The sequence below is a fragment of the Neofelis nebulosa genome, chromosome 5 (assembly GCF_028018385.1).
Source record: "Neofelis nebulosa isolate mNeoNeb1 chromosome 5, mNeoNeb1.pri, whole genome shotgun sequence".
NCBI lineage: Eukaryota > Metazoa > Chordata > Mammalia > Carnivora > Felidae > Neofelis > Neofelis nebulosa.
In genome coordinates this window covers 53,419,683-53,433,628 of record NC_080786.1, presented here as the reverse complement: position 1 = coordinate 53,433,628, position 13,946 = coordinate 53,419,683, and the positions used below count along the sequence as shown (strand labels likewise).

At 40.9% G+C, this 13,946-nt stretch overlaps 1 protein-coding gene and 1 long non-coding RNA gene across 2 annotated transcripts in view; both read right to left on the bottom strand.

Annotated features, from left to right (window-relative positions):
* Positions 1–6,373, bottom strand: part of SCHIP1 (schwannomin interacting protein 1) — a 572,399-nt gene extending 566,026 nt beyond the window's left edge. The window contains exon 1 of the mRNA XM_058730338.1: positions 6,293–6,373. Within this exon, the coding sequence (XP_058586321.1) occupies positions 6,293–6,366 (74 nt within the window). The 5' untranslated portion in view covers positions 6,367–6,373. The remainder of the gene's footprint in view (positions 1–6,292) is intronic.
* Positions 6,374–9,654: 3,281 nt separating this feature from the next.
* Positions 9,655–13,946, bottom strand: part of LOC131512088 (uncharacterized) — a 178,524-nt gene continuing 174,232 nt past the window's right edge. Inside the window, exons 2-3 of the long non-coding RNA XR_009261925.1 lie at positions 12,481–12,545; positions 9,655–9,702 (exon numbers count right to left, since the gene is read on the bottom strand). This is a non-coding gene — a long non-coding RNA (uncharacterized LOC131512088). The remainder of the gene's footprint in view (positions 9,703–12,480; positions 12,546–13,946) is intronic.

Below are 13,946 nucleotides of genomic sequence, written 5' to 3'. Positions count from 1 at the left end.
TTGTTTTTTTAACGTTTTACTATTTTTGAGACAGGGAGAGACAGAACATGAACAGGGGAGGGTCAGAGAGAGGAAGACACAGAATCTGAAACAGGCTCCAGGCTCTGAGCTGTCAGCACAGAGCCCGACACGGGGCTCGAACTCACGGACCGTGAGATCATGACCTGATCCGAAGTCGGCCGCTTAACCGACTGAGCTACCCAGGCGCCCCACATTAAAGGGTTTTTTTTCTGAGGTTTCATCTTGTTCTTTCATTTGGAACACATACCTCTGTTTCTTCATCTTCCTTGATACTGCCACTTTCTATGCATTAGATGAAACAGTCACCTCTTGGAGTATTAAATGGTCAGCCTTATGCAGCAGATAAAGCTTATTGTTCAACCTGCCTTAGCTGTTGGCTGTCTCTCAAACCTTTGTGATTGTCCAAGCAGCCTATTTTATTTTTAATAGCTCCCAGTAGTGGAAGCTATGTTAAAATCTCCCTAAAGGGGAGGATCTTAATCAGCACCTAAATTCAGGCCGATTGGAAGCCAGACCCTCAGGCAGAAGCTTTTAAAGTAAGCAAAGGTAAACATTACCGTGGGGCTGCAATTGTAAACTGTGTTGGCCTCCACAGCCAGTTGATCTGGGTAGCAGTTGCAAAATTTGGGACTGCAGGTAAGTGTATTATCTCCTTTCTGGGAGATTTGGCTGAGCTGTAATGAGGCCTAAGGAGAGCACAAAGACGGTATCCCCCAGCCTATGTTCCCTAAGAGCATATCTGTAGCCTGTAGATGTGTGCCAAATCTGAAGTCTGCCCTCTAAGGCCCAAGCTCCACATCAAGCAAGTAGGCCTCTTTTACAGAGTGGCTAAGGGTGTGTTCCATCTGCTGTCTATTCAGGGCCCTGTGGTGGAAGCCTGCTGTCTCTCCAATTGTTACATTCCCATAGGACCCAGGAATGTAAGCCCCCCTGGTCACCAGAACCAAGTGATCAAAGGGTATCTCCTGGGCAGCAGCCATAAAAATCAGGTTACCAGATCTACAGACTGGGATGTAAAGTCTGGCTCTTACACCAGACACATATAAGAGCTCCCGTCCAAGACATGTTAGTACTCTGGAGTGTGGCAGAGGGAGAGTTTAAAGGTAGTACCTGGCCTCCGAGGTCTTAGAAAAGGTTTATAGTCAGTCCTTCAATGTGTGTTTAATTAAAAGCCTGCCCTTCAGGCTGCAGCTATGATGATAAGCTAATAGGCCTCTTTTACATCGTAGTGAGCTCCTGGGTCTGTAGCCTCTTGCTGTACCCTGGTAGCGGTAGCTGTTAAAGACTCTGTCTACTGGTTACTGTCCTATGGGGCCTGAAAGTCACACCAGAGCCAGGCAGTCGGGAGGTATACCCTGGCAGCAGCTGCAAAAATCAGGGCACCAGACAAGGTATAAGCTCCTTTCTCTAAGACTCCAGTGAGCTGGAGCAAGGGAGAGCACGGAGATTGCATTCACTGGCCTCCATTACCTGAGACTCCTCTGTAGGACCCGAGATATGTTTGAAACCAGAAGCCTGTCCTCAGACCAAAGCTCGTGGACCAGTAAATAGGCCTCTTTCTCAGAAAGAGTGAATGTGTGTTTCAGTCTGCTGTCTATGCAGTGTCTCAGGAATGATGGTCTGCCAAGAACTGTCTAACTGCCACAGCTCCATGGAACCCAGGAATCCAAACCCCTTGGCCTCCAGAGCCAGGTGATAAGGGGTGTTCTCTGGGTGACAGTCACCAACACCAGGCCCCCAACCTGTGTAGAAGCTGTCATCTGGGAGATGGTATTCTGGAGTGCAGCAGACGGAGAGTACAGGATGGTGCTCACTGGCTGGAGCAAGAAAGACGGAGAATGCAAAGAGGCACCCACCAAAAACAGAAAAGAGAAGAAGAAAGAAAAGAGAAAGAAGGTAAAGAATAAAAAGGAAAAAAATTAAAAAGATGGCACCCACCAGCTTTAGCAAGGCAGAGAGCAGGAAGACGGCTCCCACCATTCTCTGACCCCAGAGAATATCCTAGCAGGCCCCTGCCTCTCAGACTAATACTTTAAAATTAGGAAACCAGTCTTTTCACATAAAGTCTGGGTACTTTTCAAAGGGATACTTCTGCATGGGGCCCTGGGACTGGTGAATCCATGCATGCGGGCTCTTTAAGAGCCGTCTTCAGTTGGCCACAGACCTGTAGGTCTCACAGGCACTGGAACCCCTTTGGTCTTCAAAGCTGTATGTTTTGAGGGCTCGTCTTTCAGGTGCTGGTCTTAGTAGTGGGGGTGCCTGGTGAAGAGTACAATCCTTCTTTCCTCAGGCAGGAAGGAGCTCTGTGTTTTGAAATCCCTCCTGACTGTGAGTCACTGTGCTCAGGGTGGAGTTTACTGCAAGATTATGTCCTAGCCTTTCCTACCTGTTTTGATGTGGTTTCCCTCTCATTTGCGTGATGTAAAGGTGTTGTTCCACCAGTTTTTAGGTTTTTTTTTTCAGGGGATATTGTTCCATATGTGGCTGTAGAGTCAGTAATGCCTGTGGGAGGAGGTGAGTTCAAGATCTTCCTGCATAGCCATCCTGAACTGGAACCCCCCCAGAAACTCAGTACGTTTAGAGAGATGTAGGTTCTTGCTACATCTACCTACAAAACATATGTAGGTTTTACTTCTCATTAGCTGTGGCCTTTGGGCAAAGCACTAAAGTTATTGGCCTACATTATGCTTACCCAAAGAAACAGGAATAATAATAACCTTTGTGTAATTCTTGCAAGGAGTCAAGGATAAGGTATCTAAGTCAGCCTCAAACTTGACCAATAGAGGCCCTAGATAAATCATTATAATCACTTAAGAAAATCAAACACTTTCAAAAATTTTTAAGCAATGTGTGCTAATCACATACATTGATATGATAAGCTGGATTCCTGAGGATCTTTATGGGCAATATTTTCTTAGCCCAGTTTGGCATACAAAACGTGTTTGGAACAGTGTAACTCCCATGGAAAAGATGCATTCGGTCAGAATTTTGGCAGGGAGAATTTTCTCATTGAAAGTTCACTACAATCCTTTAAGACATGGTTAGTGTTCTCATCATATAGAGAAGTGCAACTGTGGCCCAGACAGGTAAGCAGTGCTCCCAGGTCACACAGTGGGTAGGGAGCAGAGCTGGGATTTGCCTTATTTGCTCTAACTCCAAAGTCTATGCTTTCAACCATTCTTCTCTCATATCTTCTTTTAATTAAGCTTTTGACTAAAGTTGATAGGCATTACTCTCAAACAAATGCAGTCTAACAAGGCTTCATTGAGAAATATCTTTTAAATTCTTTTGGGAATTGTGTTTTTCCTCCAGTGTGTCTATCTGTCTGTCTCTCTCTTTGTCTTTTATAGAATCTAAAGGTTGTTTTATCACTAAATCAAATACATTAATAAAAAATAAGGAGAGGAATTGGGCATATTTAATGAGCAGACTTTCAAAAGATGATCTGTATTCAACAGATGTCTATGTTGTTCAATAATAAAATAAATATATGGTTAAAACATCAGGACAGGGATTGCACACACTTAACGAACAACTGTTAAGGGACAGTTTGTATTTAGAAGGTGGGTTTAGGATCTTATTATATCCAAGATGTGACCCCATGTAAAGGGTAGCAGTTTTATGGAGTCTGGAGAGTCCATTTCCTTCCTTTGCAGTCAGGCCTCTGTGCTAAAGCATGTGCTCCTTGATGTGAGCCTTCCTCCTCAGGCCCTCGTTCCAGCCTTGCCTCCTAACATATTTGTCTTTAGTCTTCGAGTTGCATTGAGAGCCTTCACTGTGGTGCTTTCACTTATTACTTTTGCTTTCACCAAGTTTTCTGACTTGAGAGGCTTGCTTTTGTTCCATCCTCAGAAAACCTGCCTTTCACCTCCCCAAAATGACTTTTTATTAACAGCTGTGCAATCTTGATTGCTTTTGCCCTTTCAATGCCGTCCTTTGATCCTCCAACTCTAAAACTCAAAATTACCTGTTAATGTTCGCATTCGTGAACCAGGTAATGCACCCTTCCTGACACTTCCTCTAAATTCCATCCACATACTCACATGTGTCCTTTCCCTGGAGGTCTCTACTTCCACTGATACTTTGCACTCCACATAGAGGTTTAGGCTTCCTTATCAAATCCTTTTGTTTTTAGTTGGCTTGAGTATGAGGAAACAACTGAGAGTCTTTCCTGCCCCATCCAACCTCCACCTTGGGTTCCCATCAGTGCAGGTATAAAATGGAGGCAGCCCACACCTGAGAACAGTTCTCACCTTGCTTTATTATCTTTTACACTCAGAGACTGGCCTGCCAAAATGCATCCCACCTGAGGGGTTGCAGAGGTTGGACTGTCCAGAAAACCTTCAATGGAACTTAGTCTCCCTCTCTCCTCCTCATCAGAGAAGGGAGAGGAGAGTTTCCAGTAAAGCGGATTTTATAGTGTAGTAACCATCGCTTTCCCTACTTCTCTCTACCTACCACGGGAAGACAGATGTTCAGCACGTTCCCCCCAAGAAAAGAAGACCTTAACAGAAAGCCTGTGCAGTGTGACAGTGACTCTTGAAGCTGGGACAAGGTCCCATCTTTCATACCCAGTGCTCTGCAGGTCTAAAGAACATCCTTTGGGAAGTGGGGAGGAGGGTATGCCAAAATTCACCCTCTTGAGGATGCCAAGGTCAGCCTGAGGGAGATGTCCCAGCAGAGCAAGGGACATAATGAGAAACACAGCCTACACCATTGGTGGAAGACTCAGGGGAGATGAAATGTGCTTCCCACAATGTCCCAACCCCTATTTTTAAGGAAACAACTGCCTGGGAGCAAAATGTTTACCATTAATGAAAATCTTGGGGCAGTTGGGTGTTTGGCACATGAGGGGTGGGAGAGGAATAAGAAGGAAAAGGGACAACTAGAAAGAGGAGAGACTAGAGAGGACAGCAGGCTGCACAGCTACAGGAAAAGTCTAATGTGTATAGAGGGGAGATGTTCAACCTGTCATGAGAGTTAAGAATTTAATAACCAGATTAGACAAGAGTCACTGAACTGGACTAAATTCTCTGATGGGACTCAAATTCCATTATTGGGCAAGATTAAGTTTTCTCTCCCTCATCCCCCTCCAGTGAGTGGAAATGGGGTTCAGAGTTATCAGAAGAGATAAAACCATTCTTTTTGCACCTCACTGAACTAAGATTCCTCCATCAAGCCAGCTACACATTAAGTCCCAGACTCTCTGAGCTGGCTGGAATCTCAGGCAGAGAGATTTTTTTTCCTTGACTGTTCCTCCTCCTGGCACCTGCCCCTCTGCCTATACATATCAGAGATGATGAAAACCAAATAACACCAGGGAGGATTCCTAGCTTCATTTCAGCATTCAAATTAAACACTCTAATTTTTCACACAAACAACTTTCCATTCCAGTACTTTTTCATTTAAGAGGACGTTATCTTAATGAGAAAATTCCTAAGGATAAAACAACCTATGTTTGAAAACTAACATCCTGTGTAGTGAGGCTGACACATTGCTTGCATAAATTTGGTAGCCTGATTTATTATTCATTTAGTAAGCATGACATAGGGCTTCCTATAGTAGGGGACCCAACAGGTTCAGAAGCTATGTCTGAACTTTATCTTGAAGGTATCCCACTGTTCTCATTCAGATACAAGCTTTTTACTGATATCCAGGGCTAATGTAGATTTACAAGTGTTTATGTTAATATTTGCTTTTATGCAGCAGGATATTATATATCTGCATCATTTCTGTCTCAGTTCCCAAATCCATGGCTTATTGTTCTTTAAAGCTGTACACCTGAAGTCTCCCTTCTTCAGGGTGACTTCTTTTCTAAAAGATTCCTCTTTGGGCTTTTTTGTAAATTATCAGTGATCCTAGCCAGGCTCAGACATGTTAAAATTCTTGGATACATGCTTCTCAGAGCATTAACCTGTGTGTGTGCGTGCATGTGTGTGTGATAAAAGAAATGGCATGATGTAAAAATAACCAAGTTTTCCAAGGTGGAATTAACCAAGTTACTAAGACAAAACAGCAGAAAATGCACTCTGTCTAAAAGGGGAAAACCAAGAAATGATGATGGGACGACAATATAATAATTCCCCCACACCATCCAGTAGATGGTGCTATTCGCCCAAAACGGCTTTGTTGCTGTTCAGAACAGAAATGTTTAACACATAAATGTGAAACAAGTAAATGTTTAATTCTTATACCCCCAAATTCAAGAGTAGTGTAGAAGTTCATAAAATGAGAACTGTAATGTTTTAATGTAAACTTTGAAATAACTTACATTTTCACCTTTGATTCCAGGGGCTGTAGATTGAGGTGATATTTTTCAATATTATTCTCCATATCCATGGCCATCTGGTGACTAGAAACAGAAATAATGCCTCAATATAGTTGAATACAGAGAGTTAACCTTTATAAAATTAATACTGATAATTTGTATTTATTTGAAAAAGCAGATATATATCCAACTTTGTTCATTTTAATGAATTCACAGAGTCCTAAAGTCTCCTATTGATAGATAATGGATAAATAACCACACCATAAAAAGAAAACGTTGTTTTTTTACATTTGCTATTCTTTTGACTTTTACTCCTTAGCTCAACATTCATATTTAAGGCATGAGAGTCATTTCCTTTAAGCAAAGAGAAAAGCAGAATATTGGGCCACTTTGGGGGGAGAAAAAAACGAAAGGAGGGTGTTATAAATCCCATGGAATTAACCAAGTTGTAGAGAATGTAGCTCATTCATTCTCACCCTTCAATGGTGCCACTGCCATTGAACCTTTCCTTCTTTCATTCTGTAAGCTTTGTCAAAGCATGAATCTCTGCCCTGGAAAATTCTGTATCCATAGATATATGATCACTGCTTCTAAGATTTTGTGGAGATGGTGGTAGTTGATCTGGGTTTTGTAGAATGGACAGGAATTAGGTTAAGATGTGAAAGGTAATACATATGAGACAGATATTAAAACAAAGGATTAGACGTGAAAAAACTCAGGCTATTTTTAGATAACAAAGAACAATTTGGTGAAAGTCGAGGATAAAAGTAGGAATAAGTTTGGATAAGCAGAAAACTAACAGTCATTGGCCGCATAATATATACAAAACACTGTCATAAACATTTTATATGTATTATCTTATTAAATTTTCACAGTAGCCTCTACCAAGTATGTATTTTCCCCATTGTACAGATGAGAAATCTGAAGCTCAAAGAGGTTATGCTCAAGTCACTGTACAGCAGAAACCACATTGAAACTCAAGTTTCATAACCACAAAATACTGCTTGAAGGATTTTAATATCATACTTATTCAACTTAATGCTACTGACTGTGGTTTTCATACGTCAAATATTTGACATCCCAATCCAAGACACATGTGTGTGCTAAGGGGATGTGTGTGTGTACATATGTGTTCATTAAAACTGAAACAAAAATTTCAAGAAATATTATTTCCCCAACTACATGTAATGTATGCTGATATCTTTTATTATATTTCAGGTTTTTTATATTACATTTCAGTGGTGAACCATCAAACTGATTTAACAAACCATCAGTGGATTGTTATCTATAGTTTGAAAAACATTGCTGCAGGAAACATAAAGTATTTAGAGCAGGAAAAGTTGAATGGGATGTTTAAGGGTGATTTTTAATAGCAGTGACAAGGAGAGGGATGGAAAACATTTAGAAGGGGAAAAAAAATATTTAGAAGGGTATTCAAATTGGTCTGATAATGAGGACCAGGTTGTGGTTCTAGTAAAGAAAGGAAAAAGATAAGAAAAAAATTGAGCTGGAAGTATCTCTAGGACTTTCTCCTCTTTATAAAGGAATAACCAAAAAAGGTGGAGAAACATATAGATTAGATAAATTCCTACTTGGCCAGTAGGTGGTGCCATCAGCACAATATAGCCTTGTGGTGGCCTAGCTGGGATATTAAGGGGCAAGGAAAAAAGTGCTGTACTCTTTTTGCTCTATGCCACTGGTATTCTGAGTCCATTATTAATTCATCCTTATTCATTCATTTATAAATATATTGTGTATCTTCTATGTGTCAGAAATGATGCAAAACACAAGTGACACAATGGTGAAAACACTAGACATGTTCCCTGTTCTATGGTTTTACAATCTAAGAGATGGTGGATATTAAACAAGCAATTACAAGAGTGACAGATGTTATTAAAGGGGAAACAGAGGGACTTAATGCAGGGTCAGTTGGCATGGAAAGTGTTGTTTTTGCAATTTTATGATCTTGTAGGGACAAAAGCCTTATAAGAAAGATACTTTAAGATTTTGTTAACTAACCCCCTTAATAGCATATTGGTAAATTGGGCAATAGGGATACATGTGAGGTGTTGTGGGACCTCTAGTTATACAGCAACCAAAGGCAAAACTCAAGTTTTCAAAAACAGAAAAAAAAATTTTATAATAATAAATTACAATTTGCAGTTATACATCCTCAACAAACTATGAACTATGAATACCTGTAGGTTTTAATTGGATAGCTTTATCTCATTCCATCAATAATTACCTGTTGGTAATAAAATGATTATATGTGAGGTGAATGTGTGGCTTGCAATCATATATTTCGCACCAGAAACCCAGCTTGATTCAATATTTACAACAAATAGCAGTCACCCTAAGGTCTTACTTAAGTTAATAAATGATTATCAAAAACAACAGAGTCATAAGCAGGCTCTTAAATAATGGCATTACTAATTACTCTTCTGTTTATGAGCACATAGAAAGTGTTATTGAATATGTGTACGTATGTGTGTACAAATGACCTGGACTGGCCCTGCGCATAGTCTCAAGGAGAACAGAGTTGCAGCTCCCCCTCTCTTCACGCTGTCTACCACAAAACCCTGTTGAGCATTCAGAATAAATGTAATGTTCCAAGGGGGAATAACTGATCAACTGCTATGACACCACTATCACTTAACTTATGGCCATTTCAAGTAGCTGAGGTGATTTACATCAGCACCTAAGTCAGCTACAGCTATAATGAAATGCCTAACTGCTCACTCAGAGCACACCAGTTTTTCAATCAAATTTGACAGCTTTCAAGGACACAGACCTGCCCCGAAGCAAAGCAGGAAAATCTCTAGAATTACAGGCAAATGGGTATAGCCGTTAGGGCTGGCAGCCATTGTTTGTTCTCTCTCTGTCCTGGACAAACTTGAAAGCGAAGCTTACCCCACAGGCTTGTGTGCTTTGAGGGGAGACTTTAATTCCCATCTCTGGAATTCCTCAATCATGATAAGGAAAAATAAGCATGCAAAGCAGATTGGCCATTTCCAGAAGCTTTTAGCTTTCCCAGGCTTCTGGACAATAAGAAGGAAAGAATAGGGAAGGAAAGAGGAGGCAGAAGCCCACATATATGCCATTAATCTTCACAAATCTTCTTGAGAGCAGAAAGCTGGGAAAGATACATGTTGGGATTAGAGAGAAGTTCAATACAGAGTTGTGATCAATTAGCAAGAAAAAAACTTCTGGAGTTCACTTTTTACATTAAAATCAATAATGAAATACCAGCACAACCTAACTTAATAGATACAAGTGATGAGGAGAACAAAGGCAAGAGAAATATAGATAAAATTAAATTTCCTTACAACTCGCAGCCCATTGATAAATACCTGAGACATGCAGGGCGTGACACTCCTCAAGGAACTCATGGCTGCCTTAATGTTGATGTTTTGCTAGAGAGTAAAAGCAACCTTTGAGAATAGCCAGACCTCCAGGATCCTGTAGTCTTCTTTAACATATGGAAATCTCTTTAATGACTTCCTTTATCTCTATCTGCCCCCACACCCAACCTAGAAGTATATAATCAATCATTCCTCACAATCATAGCACAGCTCCTTCTTCCCATGGGTCCTGTCCCTGTACTTTTTGCACCAAAAACATCTCAAGAATTCATTCTTGACCATGGGCTCAGCAGCTCTGTATCAAAAGGGCTGAACGTCACAGAGAAAGTGTGGCCTAAGAAAATTAAGCCACGGTGAGATTACTGAATAACCACAAGGAATCTAAAATGTACCTAGACCACTGGTTCTCACCCCAGCTCCTCATTAGAATCACATGGAGGGAAATTTGAGAAATACTAATTTCAAGATCTCATCCTGAGAGATTCAGATTCAATTCGTCTAGGGCGGAGCTTACACCAAGGCTTATGCCATCTTTATTAACTTCCAGGTGATTCTAAAGGCATCCAGGATGAAGAATCACTTATCTAACCACACTAATCTCCATAAAGGAAAATCTCCCTAGTTACACAAAAACTTTTTAGTTATTATTTATATACTTCTAGTGATGGTAATGGTAAGGGCACACCATAATAAGGATAAATTCAATCTGAAGATAACGCAGAAACTTCATTTGATCAAACTGCTGAAAACTGTCCTTCCAAGTGATGACACGGCAAATTCTTAGAATCACGGAGATAGAATGAACCTGAATGTGTCTAGTCCAAACAGCCACCCAGATGGAAAGAGAAGGGGCTGACGTTGCAGCCAGTGGGCTATTGTGGGTGTCTTATTTAAGGCCCTCACCAAGACTGTCAAGTCAGTGTTATTATCGGCACAGGAAACTGTGTTCAGGATGTTTAAATACTTTGTTCAGACTCACAAAGCTAGGATAAAATCAGAGAAAGGAATCATATTCAAGATTTTCCATTTTCAGGAATGTTTTCAACAGCATCTCAGATGGGCACTTTTAGTGTCTGTCATCTCATTCCTTAATAAAGAAGTCCATTCTGTTGGGCAGGCTGAATTTTTACAATAGTTATTCTTTTTCTGAGTCACAAAGCTGTTTCTCCGTAAATCCTGCTCACTGATTCTTGTTATGCCCTTTAGAGCAAAAAGAGCAATTTGGCCCCCCCCCTTTTTTTTTTTAATTTTTTTTTTTAACGTTTATTTATTTTTGAGACAGAGAGAGACAGAGCATGAATGGGGGAGGGGCAGAGAGAGAGGGAGACACAGAATCGGAAGCAGGCTCCAGGCTCTGAGCCATCAGCCCAGAGCCCGACGCGGGGCTCGAACTCACGGTCCGTGAGATCGTGACCTGAGCTGAAGTCGGCCGCCCAACCGACTGAGCCACCCAGGCGCCCCTGGCCCCTTTTTAATGGGAAAATTCCTTCAAATCTTTAAGGAAAGTCATTATGCTCCCTCTGAGATTTCTTTTCTCCAGTACACATCTTCAATTCTCTGTAGTAGTTTCATGTATGGTCCCAGAAACTCACAATTTTAACTGACCTCCTCTGATGCTCTTGGGAAGGTCTACGGGCTTTTTAAATGTGAAACACAGAGCCACGGGTGACACTCACAAGGGCTTGGCATTGAGACTTAGCCAGTGTTTGAGATCAGGAGCTCTGGTGGCATCCATGAGGGGTTTTGATTCTCACCCTCACTACTCTTAGTAAATAGACAAGTGCTGAAAGCTCTCTGAGCCTCTTTCCTTATCTGTAAAATGGAAATAATCCCTATGTCAAAAGGCTATAATCAGAATTCTATGAGGAAACATCTGTAAGCATTCATTGATATGGAAGATAATTGTAAATGCTCAGTAAATGATAGTTCATTTTTTCTTTTATCTGGACAATGCATGCCTATTATCAGTCTAATATTGTAATATTTTTAGAAGTCATATAAAATCATGGTCTTGTGTTAACATCAGATAAAATCTCTAAGCATCTACTCACAAACTGAAATCAGAATATATCTCTGATATATCTGATTGTACAATTTTTTAAAAATCTAAATGAAAAATATACTCATATTGAATTTCATCTTTCTTGTTTTTTTTTTCAGCTCAATTTTGTTCCATTCTATAGTATTGTTTTTTTAAATTTATTTATTTATTTTGAGAGAGAGAGAGAGCATATGAGTGGGAGAGTAGGGGAATGGGGGATCGGGGGAGTGGGGGGGGTGGAGGGGCAGAGAAAGTCTGAGAGAAAGAATCCCAAGCAGGCTCCACACTGCCAGTGCAGAGCCCAATGCAGGGCTCAAACCCACAAACCATGAGATCATGACCTGAGCCAAAGTTGGAGGCTTAACTGACTGAGCCACCCAGGCACCCCTCTGTAGTATTACTTTAATGTTAATTCTATTAGTCTTAGTGTTACCCTTAAACTTTTTGCAAATTTTAGGACTACCTTCTATACACTCCATGGATTAAAAGGCAAAAAGAGGGCAGGGTTGTTAAGTTTTAAGCCCTCAGACACAGCACCAAGACATCTCCATGCATCATACTAATCTGTTAATCAGTACAGCTTGTGTATCATAGCTCAACTAGCCATAAATCTAACTATATATCAAATGAGCCACATTTCTGGGTTCCTGACCACAATGATATCGTAAGAAACTGTCAAATTTATTTATTCGTTTTTGCCTTGCCAGGTGTTTGATTGTTTTTTTTTTCCCCCATGCAAGCTTTTAAACCTCAAACATAATTAATTTCCTTTGGTATTTTTTACTTACTTTTCAAGTAAATATCTTCCATCATTAACTTGTCCTAAAGGATTCTGCAATCTTTTCATTTCTTCCTGTGAAAAAGAAAAGAATTATCTTACAAATTGACCCCATGTACTTGTGGGTAATAATATTTGACTGCAATTGTTTGCAAAATTGAGATAACACACTGTTAAGAGTTCTGGACTTTGCAATGGGCAAGTGCTTAGACATACAATTCAATTTGATCCTTGATCAAATTAGAATACAATACTGCCACTCAAATTGTGTGATTTTTTTTATGCCACTAAAGATAATGTTTCCTGTTATTCTTCAGAGTGGGGATCTTTTTATTTTTTTTTTATAAATTTTTTTTTTCAACGTTTTTTTATTTATTTTTGGGACAGAGAGAGACAGAGCATGAACGGGGGAGGGGCAGAGAGAGAGGGAGACACAGAATCGGAAACAGGCTCCAGGCTCCGAGCCATCAGCCCAGAGCCTGACGCGGGGCTCGAACTCACGGACCGCGAGATCGTGACCTGGCTGAAGTCGGACGCTTAACCGACTGCGCCACCCAGGCACCCCAAGTGGGGATCTTTTTATACGGATCCACTCACTCTCTTCCCACATTTACTCTGTCAACAGTATTAAGTTTGCTGGTTGCTGGGTGAAGGGCTCTAATGAGTATGTGCTGGCTTTGGCCATTCAGCAACCATCCTCTCCTGTCTCCTGGGAACTCTAGGTAACCTCATCCCCGAGTCACAGTGCTCAGACATGTGCAAGTGTGCACACGCACACAAACACACACAACTTCCCTGAATTTTAGGCTTCCATAGTCTCTGTAATCCCATTCTTCAGGCCACAGTGATTCAGGGAGAGGACAGAGGCCACTACTTGGCTCATCACAAAAAATGCTGAAGCTCCAAGAGGAAGCCCCAGTTAGAATTAATCATACATTTGTCCCTTTAAAAGACCAGCAGGACTAGTCTCAACATGCTTCTAAGCTACCAGACATCCAAGTCTCCTAGGTCAATCCCCATTATTCAATTTCTTTAACTTTATACTGTATTGTGCATCCCAGAATTTGACCCAGTCACTAACCTCTCCCCAGTGCCTCTAACCTTTCCACTGAGCCCTTTGGAATTCACAGTCTGTTGTTAGCAAAATCCTCTACCTCCTCAACTTCTTTGAACATATCCTTCAACTTATTCTGACTGTACTTTGCCTTGCTGTTCTGAGACAGTTAAATTTTTGTTAGAGCAAGAAAATCAAAGGATCATTTAGAAAAGAGTTTTAGGATATAGAGGATTTTGCTGATGACAAACTTGGCTGAGTCCCTGAACACACCATCTCCCCTGCAGCGTGCTTAAGAGGTGGCCATTTATGTCTCGCAGGCTATATCCAGCATGGTCTGAAGGAGGTATGGGACCTTTTCTTCTCCTCCTTGATTCTTCCAGGTCCTCCTCACTCCTATAAAATCTTAGCTCCTCTGGAAA